At 45.3% G+C, this 19,491-nt stretch overlaps 2 protein-coding genes across 3 annotated transcripts in view; one reads left to right on the forward strand and one right to left on the reverse strand.

Moving 5' to 3' along the window:
* The window catches only part of KBTBD3 (kelch repeat and BTB domain containing 3), a 28,379-nt gene extending 21,256 nt beyond the window's left edge, over window positions 1-7,123 (reverse strand). The window contains exons 1-2 of one of the 2 annotated variants that reach the window (XR_013345001.1): window positions 7,054-7,123; window positions 1,051-2,813 (exon numbers count right to left, since the gene is read on the reverse strand). The gene's annotated coding sequence lies outside the window, so the exon portion shown is untranslated. Of the gene's footprint in view, window positions 1-1,050; window positions 2,814-7,053 lie in introns of those variants that run through there. The other variant, XM_077808667.1, reaches the window with a different exon arrangement.
* A 392-nt stretch (window positions 7,124-7,515) lies between these two features.
* Window positions 7,516-19,491, forward strand: part of AASDHPPT (aminoadipate-semialdehyde dehydrogenase-phosphopantetheinyl transferase) — a 66,219-nt gene continuing 54,243 nt past the window's right edge. Inside the window, exons 1-2 of the mRNA XM_077808696.1 lie at window positions 7,516-7,930; window positions 9,804-10,029. Of these exons, the coding sequence (XP_077664822.1) occupies window positions 7,787-7,930; window positions 9,804-10,029 (370 nt within the window). The 5' untranslated portion in view covers window positions 7,516-7,786. The remainder of the gene's footprint in view (window positions 7,931-9,803; window positions 10,030-19,491) is intronic.

The raw sequence follows: 19,491 nt of genomic DNA on the forward strand, positions 1-19,491 counted from the left end.
AATTCACAAAATGGCATTTATCAATATTACATGTTAGATTTAGTATTAGACAGAAGGAAAATAGACACGCTTTAAAGCTTTTGGTTATTTAGAACTGCCTGAAGAAAACAGCATGGTACCAGTATGAAGCACTGAAATTGCATTGATTCCTGGGGGTGTTGCAGAGATGGAAGATTTCCTCTCTGCAAGCAATGATCTTTAATTGCATATCCTAACATGATTATATTAGTCCACTGTTGGGGCAGCATTAATGCAACTGTGCAGGGGCATTAATTGCATCCTGCTACAAAGGACCGTGACTCTTGGCAATATGCATGAAATAGTGGATGGCTTTGCTGCAACGGGATTCCCTAACTGCGGAGGGGCGATATATAGCATGCATATTCCAATTTTGGGCCTGGACCATCTTGTGACTGAGTACATCAATAAAAAGGGGTACTTCTCTATAGTATTGCAGGCGTTTGTGGATCACCGTGGGTGTTTCACTGACATTAATGCAGGGTGGTCCGGGAAGATGCATGATGCACACATCTTCAGGAACACTGGCCTGTACATAAAGCTGCAAGCAGGGCCTTTTTTTCCAGACCAGAAGATTCCAAGTGGGGGATGCTGAAATTCCCAGAGTGCTCCTGAGAGACCCAGCATACCCCTTACTCTCATGGCATGGGAAACCTGGACAGCAGCAAGGAGCACTTCAACAATAGGTTGAGCAGATGCAGCATGTGCCTTTGGCAGATTAAAAGTGCACTGGCACTGCCTTTATGGCAGGTTAGACCTAAATGAGGAAAACATTCCCATGGTCATAGCAACCTGCTGCATGCTCCATAATATTTGTGAGACTAAGGGTGAAAAGTTTCCCCCGGGATGAAGAACGGAGGCAGATCACTTGGCTTCTGAATTTGAACAGCCAGATACCAAGGCTATTAGAGGGGCATAATGGGGGGCAATTTGAATTAGGGAGGCTTTCAGCCAACATTCTGACAATGAGCATCAGTAAAGTGCCTTTCTATACGGCACTCTGCCATGCTTTGTTAACTTGCCACCTTGCATGAAAATTTTGATGATTCCTAACCATGATTTGTAGTCAGCAAATGATCAAATTGCCACTGTGCATTAATTACAGCCACAACCACTGTGTGAGGGAGACGAAGACTGGTTATCTTTCAGAAACTGTTTTTATTAAATAACAATTAACAACACACACACAAGGCTTGGTGTAAAGGGAGATAATCGTGAAGGGAAGTGTAGCCAGCTATCATTTTGGAAGCTGTCAAAAAGATGGAGCGAAAGGGGTACCGCGGCAGGCCAGGTGATTGCAAAGAATGTGTAGGAGGAGTTTGGGGAGGGCATGGAAAGTGGTTCCATATCAGCTGCAGGAGGGACAAGCATGCATCTCTTCAGCCTGGAGAGTAATTAGGGACTTCAGCATCTCTGTTTGCACCTCCATTACTTTTATCATCTGCTCCTGGCCCTTTAGAATGTGCTCCTCACTCTCCTTTCTATCCTGCCTTTTTATTTTAAATTTCTCCTTGATGGTCTCTCTCCATTCCCTGCGTTCTCTTTTTTTGCTCTCTAAGGATTGGAGTGCCTCTCAGAACATGTCCTCTTTGCTTTGCCTTAGTCGCTTCTTTATCTGGCAGAGGCGCTCCACTGGTGTGTAGGGAGTTCCCCTGAAGGCCACATCTGCAGAAATACAAGAAACAATACACAGAAGCATGATTGTTGGTTCATGCAGGGTATTCAATCATTATAGTAAAATACATTTCTTGTTACATATCAATCACTTTCTCACTGTCCCTTGGTAAGCACACATCTCAGCAAACACCTGAAACATAGCAAGTTCAGCCTGGGTGGGGGTTCGGCATTCAAGATAAGGCAAATCGTGTAGGTGTTTTATTAAGTGGATCAGTGCAGGCGATTAGGGACAATATTGTAAATTCTACCACCATTTTCCACAGGTGGGAGGGTCATTGAAGCCAATATCTCACTCCTGAGAGTGAGCAAGGATGCAAGGGTGCATCTACTGCATGCATATGGCTTCAGACACAGTGCCTATGCTGGTCATCTGCGTGCCGCTTTGGTCTGTTTACAAGTGATTGCCAAGTGGCAAGGAAAAGCTTCCTACAATGCGGGAAGGAACAAAGCAGCTCTGCCAAGGAACCTTTGGCAGAAGATTGGCGAGTACCACCAGGAAATTTTCCTAGAGATCTCTCTGGAGGATTCCAGTGAAATCTTGGTTTTAACAGTGCATTAACATATTGTTCCACTACACTTCTTAGCCTCAGAAGAGAATGTGGAGCACACTCAAACACAGCTAGTCTTGCACATTTGTATTCCTTCACCCACTGCTACAACATACAGAACAAAGCACAGCTCCACCTCACATAACTGAGCAGCATCAACTCAAAAAGATTACTTACCAGGGCTCTCCTCTTCTGCATCACGTGCGCCAGAGATGGACTGTTGGGGCTGTCTAGACCCCTCCAGAGTGGAAAAGAGGTCCTGACTCACCATGCCACCGGACGACCCTGCCGTGTGCTCTACATTGTCCTCCAACTTGACCTCCTCATCCATGACTTTGTCCTTAGGGTTAGGTCCACTATCTGCCACCCCCAATCCTGCCGAAGTATCCAGGGGGCTCTTGCAAGTGGAGGTGGGGGTCGCCAACACGGATGGCGTCCATCCAGCTCCTTACAGAAGCGGCAGGTCTTCAGCACAGCACCAGAATGACAGTTTGCTCCCCTTGCTTTCTGGTATGCCTACTTCAGTTCCTTTATCTTCGCACAACACTGCACCATGTCCTGTTCATAGTCCTTATCCAACAAATCACGAAAAATCTGCCAGTAGGTATCTAAGTTCCTATGGAGTGGAGCTAGGGCTGCACAGCCTCCTCTCCCCACAGTGTCAGCAGATCATACAACTCAGCTGTGCTCCAAGAGGGAGAGTGTTTGCTGTATGGAGCCACCATGGTCCGCTGGGAAGATGCAATATGAGCTCTATACACCCAGCAAACAGGAAGTGGAATTTCAAAATTTCCCAGGCCTTTAAAGGGGAGGGGGCGAATGTTTGTGTATCTGGATGCACAGCAGCAGATTTCAAACTGCTGTCCAGAGCAGTTAGGATGGGCATTGTGGGACACCTCTTAGAAGCTATTAACAGCAACAAAACCAAGCGCAGTGTCTACACTGACACTTTGTCAATCTAACTGTCATAAATATAAAGGGAAGGGTAAACCCCTTTGAAATCCCTCCTGGCCAGGGGAAAGCTCCTCTCACCTGTAAAGGGTTAAGAAGCTAAAGGTAACGTCGCTGGCACCTGACCAAAATGACCAATGAGGAGACAAGATACTTTCAAAAGCTGGGAGGAGGGAGAGAAACAAAGGGTCTGTGTCTGTCTGTATGCTGGTCTTTGCCAGGGATAGACCAGGAATGGAGTCTTAGAACTTTTAGTAAGTAATCTAGCTAGGTATGTGTTAGATTATGATTTCTTTAAATGGCTGAGAAAAGAATTGTGCTGAATAGAATAACTATTTCTGTCTGTGTATCTTTTTTGTAACTTAAGGTTTTGCCTAGAGGGGTTCTCTATGTTTTTGAATCTAATTACCCTGTAAGATATCTACCATCCTGATTTTACAGGGGGGATTTCTTTATTTCTATTTACTTCTATTTTCTATTAAAAGTCTTCTTGTAAAAAACTGAATGCTTTTTCATTGTTCTCAGATCCAAGGGTTTGGGTCTGTGGTCACCTATGCAAATTGGTGAGGCTTTTTTTACCAAACCTTGTCCAGGAAGTGGGGTGCAAGGTTTTGGGAAGTATTTTGGGGGGAAAGACACGTCCAAACAGCTCTTCCCCAGTAACCAGTATTAGTTTGGTGGTGGTAGCGGCCATTCCAAGGACAACGGTGGAATACTTTGTACCTTGGGGAAGTTTTGACCTAAGCTGGTAAAGATAAGCTTAGGAGGTTTTTCATGCAGGTCCCCACATCTGTACCCTAGAGTTCAGAGTGGGGGAGGAACCTTGACACTAACTTTGCTGAAAAATGCTCTATGACTCTCAGGTGGTTTTATTTTGTCAGCAAAGCATGAGAGTTTTGCTGGAGGAAGGAGCATTGTAGTGTGTACACCTCCAATGTTTTGTCAACAAAAGCTGCCTTTTGCTGACAAAACGGTGTAGTGTAGCCAAGGCCTTAGTGTATGTCTACACTGCGCGCCTTACAATGGTGCGGATGTACCACTGCAGCCGTGCCATTGTAAAGCAAGCTCTATAGCCGCTCTTCATCACAAGAGAGCTCTCCTGTCAACAAAATAAAACCATCCTGAACGAGGGGCGGTAGCTTTGTCGCCGGGAGAGCATCTCCCGCCAATGAAGTGCTGTGCACACAAGGACTTTTTGTCATTAAAACTTTTGTTGTTCAGCGGGGTGTGTTTTCACACTTCTGAGCAACAAAAGTTTTAGTGTAGTGAACAAAAGTGCAGTGAAGACACTCTGCTAGAGATCTTGAGTGGGGAAAAAATGATCATGGGAAATGAAACACACTTTCACCTCCAGAGATAGATTGTGAAGGCCAGAGTTGAAACACACCAATGGAGCAGTTTGTTGCCAATGGACTTCAGTTTCTGGAGCTGTCAATCTGGACTCTATCAGAACTATTAAATTCATTCATTTTAAACAAAGAAACATGATCTTGAGACAGTAACAAAAGGTGCAGTCATTCATCATCCCTTTTCACAGGTACCTCCCTCCCACAAGACCAATGCTGGCACTGGGCTTGACGAACACTGCTTTTCTGCTCTCTCAGCAGGATGGATCCTGCAATAACAGCCACTGGGGGGAGGAAGCAGCTCTGGGATTATCCATCAGTAAGGTTAAGATTCTGTCATGGATATTTTTAGTAGAAGTCAGGGACAGGTCACAGGCAACAAACAAAAATTCACAGAAGCCCATGATCCGTCTCTGACTTTTACTAAGAACACCCAGGGCAGGGACAAACAGAGCACTGCTGGGCTTTGCAGCTGCTCCAGCCCCACTGCTGCTCCTCCTGGTCCCCAGTCAGCTGTTCGGTGGCTCTGGGCTGACCACTGGTAAGATGTTTGGTGGTCACGGCTGACTGCCGGACAGCATGGCCACTATTCCAGCAGCACCGGGGCTGACAGCTGCTCCAGCCCCGCCACAGAAGTAGTCCCGGAAAGTCCCAGAATCAGTGACTTCCGTGACAGAATCATATCCTTATTCATCAGGAAAAACTGGTGGAGTGAAGCATTACAGTGTGAGATGGTGTGGATGAGTGGGAGGGACTCTCTACACTTGCACAAAAGTGGAGTGTGAGGGTGGAGTGAGCAGACTAGGGACGACATCCCCAGTAGTTGTGCTTGTACCTCCCCCTGGCCCATGTTTCAACAGCACCGTGTCTCATCCCCTTCCCTGTCCGTCTGGTGCCCAACCCTCCGGGCAGCCATGGAGAAGGGCAGGGCTTGCACACCTGGCCACGCACCTGTGCTTGAGGACAGCGTGGGAGGCATTGGGGGATCTCCTAGGCACTGGGTATTCCTGGAGGAATTCGGCACCACTGCGCATGCACAGAATTTATGTCCCCAGCAGACTTCTCTGCTTCCCCTGCAGAAGAATGACTTTCTGACAGGGAAGCAAAGGGAAACCACAAAAGCGGTCATATGACCCTCCCCAGCAGTATGTTTAAGGTACCCAGGGCAGCCGGCAGAGTGGTAAATCACTGTGGGGTAGGGGGCAGGACTGGGAAAGACCTGGCTGGTGGTTCCTCCCCTGTGCTGGGCTCAGCTCCTAGTCCCGGCTGGGCTGGGAAGGATGGGACTTTCTCTTCCCCTGCATGGCATCCGGAGCCGGGTCACACCCACGCCCAGATTTCTCCCCTGGCTGCAGGAAGCTCTTCAAACTGCTCCCCACCCCCATGCTTCCTGCACCCATTGCTCCTCAGTTGCAGGGGAAGGCATCACTGTAGAGGGAGCTGCTCCCCCATCGGCCCAACCCCCATGTATCCAGACCCCCTCGTACCCAGATCCTCCTACTGAGCCTCGCCCGCCGAACTCAGAACCCCCCTTGCTGAGTTCTACTCCCCCTGCACCTGGACCACCCCGCTGAGCCATCTGCACCCAGATCCCACCCCATCATGCCCCAAACAGCTGCACCTGGTTTCCCACCCCACCACACCACCTGGACCCCCCACTGAGCCTACCACACGCAGACCCCCCTGCTGAGCTCTATCCCCCCACACACCCAGACCCCCCACTGAGCCCCACCCACCTTCACCTGGACCCTCTGGAGACTCCCATTATGGTTGCAACCAGAACCCCACAACATGCCCCTGTGCATCTGGATCCCTGCCCCGCCCAGCCACCCACACCCAGACTGCCCCACACAGAACCCTCTCAACCCACACCTACGATCCTGCCCGTCCCCACCTGGTGCCCCTGCCACAGAGGGGACAGGCCCTGTCCTTGCGTCGTGTCAGGCTTGGGTGCAGTCTCACTGCAGAGCCCACGTCCCCGGGGGGAGCTGCACAGTGATCCCCCATCTCTGTGCCCACAGTGGCCTATGCTCCCCAATGCCATGCTGGAGCTGCCACATTTATTTGACAAATAAAATAGGCAGAATTTTTCAGAATTGTATATCATTTGGCACAGAACGCCCTCGGGAGTAACTGGTTAGTTGCGACTCATAGTAGACAGCCTGCACAGCGAGCGCTGCGGAGCCCCCGTCCCAGCCGCGCCTTTCCCCCGGTCACCCCCGCTTCCGCGGCCACTAGCTCAGCGAGCCGATTCTGACAGCAAAGCCGGGCGGGCTTCAGCAGTTGCCACTGCGCATGTTCGCAGAGATCGCGCATGCTCAGTAACAACACGGCGCTCATTCTGAGGGGAGGTAAATTCTGACACTACGGGCAGATGGGGGCTGACTGGGGCTCACCACAGGAGCCAACCCGCTAGAAGGGGTCGCCCCCAGCGCCCACCCGCAGCCGCTGACCTTTCAGAGACCCGTTGCCCCATCTTCGCGCCTCCTTCTCACTAACGCGTAGACACCCACCTGCAGCCAAAAGCAGCAACGCTGCGGCCTGTCTTGCCGACCCGCTTATGCAGCTGCTGCACGCTGATTGGCTCAGCCGGCTGTCAGTCCCTCGATCTCTGTGCTCGGAGTGGCTTCTCGCGTTGTCCTCAGAAGTAACCCCGCCCTCCCGTCTTTCCTCCTCTCCCGCCCCATCACGGAGCAGCCACCATCCCTAGTGGGCTGGTGATTGGTTCATCGTCCCGTCACTTACACGGTCGCCGGTGGATGATGTGTTCTGGAAACTCGCTGAGAAAGGAAGCTGCGCGCGCCGGGCGCTGGTCCCAGGGCGGGAAGGCGCGCGCCCTGTTGAATTTTTCCCCAGTACCAGGAACGCGCACTGCGCACGGCCCCGAGTCGCACGGGAGCGCGCTTCGTGATCTGTAGGCGGGAGCCGTTGACGTCCACGTGCCGAAGGGCGGGGCTAAGACGTCCAGCCACTGACCCTGACGCCTCCGCCCGCCCAGGGCTCCTGCCCCCCTTCATTCGGGGGGCTCACACCGGCCCCCGAGTGGGAGGTTGGGTTCCCCCCCCGGCAAGGCTAAGAGGATTTTGCCCCGGGGTTTTCGAGGAGACCGTGACATTCCCCTAGTGGCCAGGCGCGCTCCCGGACCCGCCCGCGGAGCAGCCTGGAGGCCTGCGGGCTCCCGAGAGCTGGGGCTCGCTCCCCTCAGCCGGTGGCTCGGGGCCGGTGGCCTCCGCCCAGCCATTCCTTATGGGGAGCGTGCGCTGGGCCTTCCCCTGCGCCGCCTGGGCCCCGCGCCGGGATGAGTGGCTGCTGGCCGCCCGCCTGGTGCAGCCCGAGGAGAAGGACCGCGTCCGCCAGTTCGCCTTTGCCCGGGATGCCAAGGCTGCCATGGTAGAGGAGGCCGCCGAGCTTTATGGCTATAGCGACGCGGGGGAGCCGCGTGTAACGAGGGAGTTACGAGGGCAGGAGGAAACGCGGGTCGTGTATTTAACGCAGCGCCAGGTCTTGAGCCGAGTGCCTCTTATGGTTATTAAGAGCCCTGCACATGCACGGTGCTTTGCCTGTATAAAACACAAGGTCCCTGCCCCCGTCTGCTGGAAGATACGGCAAAACCTGGCTTTTCCTCCTGCTGAACCTGCGGCAGGGCAGCCGGAGTGTCCCGCTGCCAGCAGCCGTAGCCAGCACTCCAGGCCCGACACTGGCTTTCTGAGAGGAGTTCAAAGTGTTCGTGTTAATTTATAAAGCTCGACGGGCATGTCCGTACTGGACCTGCATTTAGGAGCAAACCTCCCAATCCTGGTCTATAGACTTGCAGTAGCAGCCCCCCTCCCTGGGCTTGAGAGACCCAGACTTAATCTGAAGGCAACATATACACAGATGTTTTTTAGCATGCTAGTACAAGGCTTACGAGCCCAGGTAGCACAAGACTGTGGCCCTGGGCTGGGAGTCTCAGTCCCAGGTGCAGTATCCACGTAACTGGCATAGGTCCTTCATACCTGAGATACTGCTTGTCTCACCATGATATGCTGCCATAGTTTAAATCAGCTGAAGTCCTGGAGGCAGCTGCAGGCTGGGCTTTGCTGTAAAAGAAAAGGGACTGCTGGCAGGGTGATCTCTAGTTCAGGGGTACCTCTTTCCTTCGCCCTCCCCTAATCCAGAGTAGCCCAACTTTTGACCTTCAGTGTATGCTGCAAGGCACATCTTTTTTGGAGGCAGTTTGAGGAATCAAATACACCAAACCATGACCAGTCGCTGTTGTCTTACTGGTATTAGTTATAGCGGGGGGAGGAGTTCTGTCTGTGGAATATCCACAGAAAACAGGTCACAAGGGATTGTGAAAGAATTCTCTCAACCTTTTCTTGTTTTATAACTTTATTTCATGAAATAAAAACCAGCAAAAATGTGAGGTTGTATAACTAGGAAGCATACTATGTAAGAATATGAACTGTGTATCTTTTAAAACTCTGCAAAGGTGAAGTTCAAGCTTTATATCAATAATTTAAGTAATATAAATTATAACTAATTGTTTTATTAACGATCATTTTTAACTGTTCTACTTCCACAAGCCCTCCATTTAGCTTTTAAATGATTTTTAACAAAAGTAACATTAATAGGAAAACTGAGAGAGAGAGTTTTAAATAAATGCAAAGAAATATTCACTATTGCGGGCGGGGGAATGAAACATCCTCAGCAGAAAGGTGATGAGCTGGTGAAAGGAGGGAAATTCTATTTCAGATAATATGAATCTTTAGAAGGGGGATTGCGTTGTACTGTGCTGCATAAATTATTGATACATCACAAATAAATGCATGTGTAAAATGTATCTGAGCTGGTGAATGTTTTAGCTTTTTTATAAAAAGAAAAGGAGTACTTGTGGCACCTTAGAGACTAACCAATTTATTTGAGCATGAGCTTTCGTGAGCTACAGCTCACTTCGTCGGATGATGAAGCTTGCATCCGATGAAGTGAGCTGTAGCTCACGAAAGCTCATGCTCAAATAAATTGGTTAGTCTCTAAGGTGCCACAAGTACTCCTTTTCTTTTTGCGAATACAGACTAACACGGCTGTTACTCTGAAACTTAGCTTTTTTATTTATCTCATGCTATAGTTTTTGTAAATAGCAAGTTTCTTTAAGTACAAAGTATAACTTAGCCCTATTTGCCAAGTAAGTAAACTAGTTGGTATTTCAGCAGTTATAAATTGTTCTTTGTACATGGCACAATGGTTCCGTATGCATCATTTTAAACTTTTTTTTATTTCATAGGCTGGTCGTCTGCTGATAAGAAAATTAATTGCAGAAAAACTGTGTATACCTTGGAATGAAATACATTTGCAAAGGACATCTAAAGGAAAACCCTTCCTGGTGAACGACATACTCGGTAGCCATCCCAGTTTCAATTTTAATATCTCTCATCAAGGGGATTATGCAGTTCTTGCAGCTGAGCCTGAGCTTCAAGTTGGCATTGATATAATGAAGACTAATTTGCCAGGTAACGTATTACTGTTACCAAAGCGAATTTTAGAGAGTCTAACTATTGAATATTTTAAGGTTTCCATAAAAGTTAACCGAAGTCCTTGCAATTTAGTGTTGTTGAAATAGAGAGAGTTAGCCAGTACTTTTGATTTTTTTTAAAACCATTGATTTATTTGCTTATTTATTGCTGTGAAGTCTCTGAAGTATATATTGTGCTTTTTTGTTGCATTTCTGACTGTGGATCTTTCTGTTTATCTTTCCAAGTTTGAAATACAACCATGGATCAGTAAGGCCTTGATCCTGCAATGAAATCAATAGGGGCAGGCATCTGCAGAAACCTCATTGCAGGATTGGACCCTAAAAGATTTTTAAAATACTAAGCCTCATAGAAGCTTCCAGTTAGCTCATTCATTGGCATACATCTGAAAGATAACTGGGTTGTAGATTAATGAAATGCAGGACAAAACACTGTAAAAGGAAACTGTCTTAATGCATTCCAAAAAACCATGCAATTTTATGAAGAGCACTTCATAAAGATAGCTTTAAACATGACTGGATTAAAGGAGAGAGATACTGGAATTTACATCAGCAACTTGTTTTTCTGGCATTTATTCCCACTGTACTAAAAGCTGCTTTAGAAAATTTAGAAGCATAACAAAAATGGTCTGAAACTATGGACATGTTGTATCATTTCTTGTGAAGAAAGTTTTTTTTCTGCAGTTTCTCCACAATTTTCAGTTTGTCCAGTATTCTGTGTCACAAGAAATAAAAAATAATGGTAACTTAGGTACAAGTGATCATGACATGATCACGTTTGTAATATGTTAACAGAATAAAGTTCAGACCAGTAAAGCATATATTCTCTCACCCACAGGTGCTTGGTGCTTTAAAAGGGCCAGTTTCATAAAGCTGAAAACAATTATGAACCAAATCATCTGGGAGGAAGTATTTAATCAGAAAAATGTGAATGATGATTGGGAATTGCTTAAGAACACTTTACTAGATGCCCAAAAAGCCACAATGGAGGAAGAAGGCTGTATTGTTTGGGGTGGGTTTTGTTGCTCTTTTTTTAAAAAAAGAGCAACTCTAGAAGGGAAGTGAAGGCAGGTGAAAAATAATATATAACAAATGAAAGGGGAAGTTGATAGTAATGAATATAAATTGGAACTTAGACACTGCAGAAAATTGATAAGTGAAACAGAGGGATTTAAGGAGAAATCTATGGCCAGCAGAGTTAAGAACAACGAGAGAGATTTAAAAAAAAGAAAAAGTATATTAGGAAAAAAGAATCTTAACATTGGTATTAGTCCATCACTAGATGGAAATGGTAGAACCAGCAATAATAATGTAGAATATGCTGAAGTTTTCAATAAGTATTCCTGTTCTGTATTTGGAAGAGTAACAGACTACTTAGTCTCATCATATGATAACGCTCTTTCCATTCCAGTAGTGTCTCAGGTGGATGTTAAACAGAGGTTACTAAAGTTAGATATCTTTAAATCAGCGTTTCTAGATAACTTCCATCCAAGAGATTAAAAATCAGCTCTTTTAAAAAAGGTTTGGAACACTGAGGAAGTTCCAGAAGGCTGTAAGAAAGCTAATGATGTGCCAGTATTTAAATAAGAGTAAATGGGATGACCTGTGTAATTATAGTCATGTCAGTCTGACATCGATCCTAGGCAAGATAATGGAGCGGCTCATACAGGACTTGATTAATAAAGAATTATAGGATTTTTATGGAACATAGATTTTTGTCAAACTAATGATATCTTTTTTTATAAGATTATAAGTTTGGTTGAAAAACACAACAGTGCAGAGGTAATAGTCTCAGATTTGTGTAAGGCATTTGACTTGGTACTGCATAACATTTTGATTAAAAAACTAGAATGGTATAAAATTAATTTGGCATATATTAAATGAATTAAAAACTGGGTAATTGATAGGACTCAAAACGATAGGGTATCGTCATCTGGTAGGATCCTGCAGGGATCAGTTCTTGGCCCTACCCTTTTTAACATTTTTTATCAATGGCCCAGAAGAAGACATAAAATCATCAGTGATCCAGTTTGCAGATGATAAAAAAAATGGGGGAGTGATAAATAGTAGAGGACAGGTCACTAATTTACCGTGATCTGGATATCTTGTTAAATTGGATGCAAGCAAACAATATGGCTAAGTGTGTGTGTAGGAACAAAGAATTCAGGCTATACTTACACCATGGAGGACTGTATCCTGGAAAGTGGTGCCTTTGAAAAAGATTGGGGGCTGGGGTGTTGGTGAGACACTGTGGACAAAAGGGCTAATGTAATCCTTAGATGCATAAACAGGGCAATCTTGAGTAGGAGTAGAGAAGTTATTTTACCTCTATATTTGACAGAGGTGCGACTGCTGCTGGAATACTGTGTCCAGTTCACAATTCAAAAAGGATGTTGATAAAGTAGAGTTAAGAGAAGAGCCCCAAGAATGCTTAAAGGATTAGAAAACCTGCCTAGCATTGATAGACTCGAGGAGCTCAATCTATTTAGCTTAACAAGGAGAAGGTCTACATAGAAAAGTAAAACATGATCCAGTGGAGCTATACAAATTCAGACTGGAAATTAGGTGTATATTTTTAACAGTGAGGGTAATTAACCATTGGAACAGTTCATCAAGCATCATGGTAGATTCTCCACCACAGGCAATTTTTAAATCAGATTGAATGTTTTTCTGAAATGTATGCTCTGAAAGCTTCCCCAAAATAATTCCATGACCTGTGTCATACAGGAGATCAGGTTGGATCTTTTGGCATTGGAATATGTGTTTATGTGTGCGAAAATATTTTGTGAGAATCACACCATCTATGCATAAATAATTTATTAATTGTTTTAAGTAATATTTGTAAATATGCACTGAGATTGGAGAAACAATTTATTACGATGGTCAGTTTGGGGTTTGACAGGGGTTTGGCCTTGATATACAGAAACTTTAAATAACGTCTGGCAATATCAGGGTTCTAACCCTGTATTTGCATGCAGCTAAGTCCTTGTTTGGGGCTGGGTTCAGTCTCTCAAGACCCAGACTGTCAAGGGGAGGAGAAGGTACAGTACCTCAATAGCAGTAATTGGAGGCATTATGCCTTGGAAAGATATATTGCCTCCTGAGAGATAAGGTGGATAGGCAGCACCTTGCCACGCCTTTTAAAAAGCCTTTCTGTTTCAAAAGGCAGGGGACAAGGCCCCACTCATACACCTTCCTCACAGGGCTAGTTTGCGCTGCAAACAACATTAGTTGGCCCCTTTTCTTTGTACACGGGGAAGCTGACAGATTATATGTATCCAGGAAGGCTATGGCTACACTAGCACTTTTGTTGGTAAAATTTACGTTGCTCAGGGGTGTGAAAAAAGCCACACCCCGAGCAACATAAGTTACACCGACTGATGCGCCAGTGTGGACAGTGTTCTGTTGGCAGGAGATGCTCTCTCACTGACATAACTACTGCCACTCATTCGGGGTGATTTAATGATGTCAACAGGAGAGTGCTCTCCCACTGGCATAGAGGGCTACACAGGAGATGTTACAGCGGCACAGCTGCATCAGTACAGCTGTGCCGCTGTAAGGTCTCTAGTGTAGACATAGCCTTAGAAGGAGCTGTGCAGGTGGGGGCATTCTGTCCTCTGCTGATTTTAACACAGTTCTGTAAAGCAGGCACGATTTATTGCTTGGCACTTTGAAAGATTTTCCTTTTAATGGCATAGGCATTCATGCTCTCTCTCCTCTCTTTCTCTGTCTGGTTTTTATGTAGATACTGGTGTATACTGTGGTTTACAGCCATTTAAAATCCCTGTTTGCTACCTTGTGTTTAATTGTCCAAAGCCTCTCAATTCTAGAGCAAAGAAAAGATCAATGTGAATCACTAGCAGATTGTTGAAGTCATTGTTTTTGCCTTCCCACATCCATTTCTAGTATGTAACAGAGTAAAAACAGTAAAAGTATAAAAAAGACATCTAGATGGCAGTTAATGTCAAGATTAAAAACCACACCCTAGACTTTCAGAAAATCGTTTTAATAAATGACATTAAAAGAGCAAAAGCCAGATTAACATATACTGATTAAATGGTGTTTTAAATACATTTCTGTACTCTACCCAACTGGTCTTATGAAACTAATTGAACTGTTTTGTTCTAAAAGCAGCAGATCTTTGCCAGAGGGAAGATCGGAGGTTTAATTTCACTTTTGTTTTTCGAAGACTATCCTCACCATTTTTCCTGCCCTCAAATAAGGAGGGTATTCCAGTGTTTAAGGGGAAGTTTTATGAGCAGCTTCTCAGTTTAATAAAATTATATATTACTGTTATTTAAAACTGCAGGAGTAGCTGAGACTCCATAGTATCCCTTTACCATCTTCCTTTTTACTTTTATCTGTTTCCCCCCATCACCACTCTCCTTTGGATTTTGTGCTCATTTCTTCCCTAACCCATCTTCTTACCTCCTTTTTGGAAGAGTTTCCTAATTTATCATCTCTCCCTTCCCCTAAAAATATATGGTGAGGAATGTTCATCTGGTTATGGAAGGCCAGATACACCCTGTTTAATTTAATTTAATTACATTTAATGAGCCAAAGGATGTCACTTCAAAACTGCCTGAGGTGCTCTTTTGCTTTGTGGCTGAATGTTCTGACCCATGTTCCTGCTGTTCATGGGACCTGATATGTGCTTTCATGCATTCCATGTCTGTGCCTTCATTAAAGGGCTATACCTGTGATATAGTGCCAATGTCAATACTAATAGTGCATTGTATCCATATTAGCCACTCTGTGTTGGTTCCTCTTCTGCCTCATGTACACACTTGTGCTGTATTGCATCATTGCAGTTGCACTGCCTTTTGATTACCTGTCCCTCAGTTCCCAATATAATAACATGAAGCAGTGGCTTGTGGGGTATTTTGAAATCAGGAACACTGTGTGAACCCTAGGGAATTATTGGAGAAGTGGACAGCTTTCCATATGTTACTAATATACTCCTATAAATATCAAAGTGGTGGGTCCATTTCTTTTCCCTTTTCTAAAAATAGAGTTTTTTAAATTTCCCTTTGGTCTTCTAGATGGTGAAATAATCTCAGAGGGATGTGAAGGAAGAGCTGTTTGAATTATATTGAATAGAGTTCTCAAAGTACTGTAAGGGACAATCCTTCATTAATAGGGAGATGAACTAGAGATAAATCTGTTTCTTTTTCATTCTAAAATTCATTAGAGTTAAATATTTATCATCTGTCTTCCTATAATAATTGAGCTGTCAATACCCTTTACACATTTCTTTTCACTGCCTCTCCCTGAAAAAGAAGAAAGCTTTAACACCTGCTTTGTTATCAGCATTTAACTGAATAATAAAGATTTAATAAGTGAAAAACAAAATGTATTTTCATTTTACATTACAGAAATTACAAAGCATAGCTCTTTTGATAGAAATAATTTGTATAATATGTGAGTTGCCACCTGGTTTCATCATATTTTACCACTATGGATTTGCAAGGGGAAAACATAATTTTCAAATTAATTTAAAAATAAACAAGTTATTGCTATATCACAGTCCTTTCCAGTAAATACTTTAAATCTCATTTATAAATAACTACAATATTTGCAGAAAGAACGAGGAGTACTTTTGGCACCTTGAAGACTAACATTTATTTTAGCATAAGCTTTCGTGGGCTAAAGCCCACTTCATCAGATGCATGCAGTGGAAAATACAGTAGGAAGATATATATACAGAGAACATGAAAATATGAGGGAAGAGTACCCAGAAGTCACCTACTACAGAACAGGCCCAACAAAGTAACAGAATGCCAATAGCCGTCACCTTCAGCCCCCAACTAAACCTATCCTGAAGGATGATCCCTCGCTCTCACAGACGTTGGGAGACAGGCCAGTCCTAGCTTGCAGACAGCTCCCCACCTGAAGCAAATACTCACCAGTAACCACACAACAACAACAACACTAACCCAGGAACCTATCCTTGCATCAAAGCCCATTGCCAACTCTGGCCACACATCTATTCAAGGGACACCATCATAGACCTAATCACATCAGCCACACTATCAGAGGCTCATTCACCTGCATATCTACCAATGTGATATATGCCATCATGTGCCAGCAATGCCCCTCTGTCATGTACATTGGCCAAAATGGACAGTCTCTACGTAAAAGAATAAATGGACATACATCAGATGTCAAGAATGATAACATTCAAAAACCAGTTGGAGAACACTTCAACCTCACTGGACACTCAGTTACAGACCTAAAAGTCGCAATTATTCAACAAAGAAACTTCAAAAACAGACTCCAATGGAAACAGCAGAACTGGTATTAATCTGCAAACTGGATACCATTAAATTAGGCTTGAATAAAGACTGGGAGTGGTTTCAGAGTAACAGCCGTGTTAGTCTGTATTCGCAAAAAGAAAAGGAGTCCTTGTGGCACCTTAGAGACTAACCAATTTATTTGAGCATGAGCTTTCGTGAGCTACAGCTCACTTCATCAGATGCATACCGTGGAAACTGCAGCAGACTTTATATATACACAGAGAATATGAAACAATACCTCCTCCCACCCCACTGTCCTGCTGGTAATAGCTTATCTAAAGTGAGCAACAGGTTAGGCCATTTCCAGCACAAATCCAGGTTTTCTCACCCTCCACCCCCCCACACAAATTCACTCTCCTGCTGGTGATAGCCCATCCAAAGTGACAACTCTTTACACAATGTGCATGATAATGAAGTTAGGCCATTTCCTGCACAAATCCAGGTTCTCTCACTCCCTCACCCCCCTCCAAAAACCCACCCCCATACACACACAGACTCACTCTCCTGCTGGTAATAGCTCATCCAAACTGACCACTCTCCAAGTTTAAAACCAAGTTAAACCAGAACATCTGGGGGGGGGGGTAGGAAAAAACAAGAGGAAATAGGCTACCTTGCATAATGACTTAGCCACTCCCAGTCTCTATTTAAGCCTAAATTAATAGTATCCAATTTGCAAATGAATTCCAATTCAGCAGTTTCTCGCTGGAGTCTGGATTTGAAGTTTCTTTGTTTTAAGATAGCGACCTTCATGTCTGTGATTGCGTGACCAGAGAGATTGAAGTGTTCTCCGACTGGTTTATGAATGTTATAATTCTTGACATCTGATTTGTGTCCATTTATTCTTTTACATAGAGACTGTCCAGTTTGACCAATGTACATGGCAGAGGGGCATTGCTGGCACATGATGGCATAAATCACATTGGTGGATGTGCAGGTGAACGAGCCTCTGATAGTGTGGCTGATGTTATTAGGCCCTGTGATGGTGTCCCCTGAATAGATATGTGGGCACAATTGGCAACGGGCTTTGTTGCAAGGATAAGTTCCTGGGTTAGTGGTTCTGTTGTGTGGTATGTGGTTGTTGGTGAGTATTTGCTTCAGGTTGCGGGGCTGTCTGTAGGCAAGGACTGGCCTGTCTCCCAAGATTTGTGAGAGTGTTGGGTCATCCTTTAGGATAGGTTGTAGATCCTTAATAATGCGTTGGAGGGGTTTTAGTTGGGGGCTGAAGGTGACGGCTAGTGGAGTTCTGTTATTTTCTTTGTTAGGCCTGTCCTGTAGTAGGTAACTTCTGGGAACTCTTCTGGCTCTATCAATCTGTTTCTTTACTTCCGCAGGTGGGTATTGTAGTTGTAAGAAAGCTTGACAGAGATCTTGTAGGTGTTTGTCTCTGTCTGAGGGGTTGGAGCAAATGCGGTTGTATCGCAGAGCTTGGCTGTAGACGATGGATCGTGTGGTGTGGTCAGGGTGAAAGCTGGAGGCATGCAGGTAGGAATAGCGGTCAGTAGGTTTCCGGTATAGGGTGGTGTTTATGTGACCATTGTTTATTAGCACTGTAGTGTCCAGGAAGTGGATCTCTTGTGTGGACTGGACCAGGCTGAGGTTGGTGGTGGGATGGAAATTGTTGAAATCATGGTGGAATTCTTCAAGGGCTTCTTTTCCATGGGTCCAGATGATGAAGATGTCATCAATGTAGCGCAAGTAGAGTAGGGGCTTTAGGGGACGAGAGCTGAGGAAGCGTTGTTCTAAATCAGCCATAAAAATGTTGGCATACTGTGGGGCCATGCGGGTACCCATAGCAGTGCCGCTGATCTGAAGGTATACATTGTTCCCAAATGTGAAATAGTTATGGGTAAGGACAAAGTCACAAAGTTCAGCCACCAGGTTAGCCGTGACATTATCGGGGATAGTGTTCCTGACGGCTTGTAGTCCATCTTTGTGTGGAATGTTGGTGTAGAGGGCTTCTACATCCATAGTGGCCAGGATGGTGTTATCAGGAAGATCACCGATGGATTGAAGTTTCCTCAGGAAGTCAGTGGTGTCTCGAAGGTAGCTGGGAGTGCTGGTAGCATAGGGCCTGAGGAGGGAGTCTACATAGCCAGACAATCCTGCTGTCAGGGTGCCAATGCCTGAGATGATGGGGCGCCCAGGATTTCCAGGTTTATGGATCTTGGGTAGTAGATAGAATATCCCAGGTCGGGGCCATTACCCTATGATCCCACTGAGAGTTACCAAAAGCAGCTACAGCATTTGCTCAAGAAACTTCCTGAAAAAGCACAAGATCAAATCCGCACAGACACACCCCTGGAACCCCGACCTGGGATATTCTATCTACTACCCAAGATCCATAAACCTGGAAATCCTGGGCGCCCCATCATCTCAGGCATTGGCACCCTGACAGCAGGATTGTCTGGCTATGTAGACTCCCTCCTCAGGCCCTATGCTACCAGCACTCCCAGCTACCTTCGAGACACCACTGACTTCCTGAGGAAACTTCAATCCATCGGTGATCTTCCTGATAACACCATCCTGGCCACTATGGATGTAGAAGCCCTCTACACCAACATTCCACACAAAGATGGACTACAAGCCGTCAGGAACACTATCCCCGATAATGTCACGGCTAACCTGGTGGCTGAACTTTGTGACTTTGTCCTTACCCATAACTATTTCACATTTGGGAACAATGTATACCTTCAGATCAGCGGCACTGCTATGGGTACCCGCATGGCCCCACAGTATGCCAACATTTTTATGGCTGATTTAGAACAACGCTTCCTCAGCTCTCGTCCCCTAAAGCCCCTACTCTACTTGCGCTACATTGATGACATCTTCATCATCTGGACCCATGGAAAAGAAGCCCTTGAAGAATTCCACCATGATTTCAACAATTTCCATCCCACCACCAACCTCAGCCTGGTCCAGTCCACACAAGAGATCCACTTCCTGGACACTACAGTGCTAATAAACAATGGTCACATAAACACCACCCTATACCGGAAACCTACTGACCGCTATTCCTACCTGCATGCCTCCAGCTTTCACCCTGACCACACCACACGATCCATCGTCTACAGCCAAGCTCTGCGATACAACCGCATTTGCTCCAACCCCTCAGACAGAGACAAACACCTACAAGATCTCTGTCAAGC

Source organism: Eretmochelys imbricata, chromosome 1, assembly GCF_965152235.1.
Source record: "Eretmochelys imbricata isolate rEreImb1 chromosome 1, rEreImb1.hap1, whole genome shotgun sequence".
Lineage (NCBI taxonomy): Eukaryota > Metazoa > Chordata > Testudines > Cheloniidae > Eretmochelys > Eretmochelys imbricata.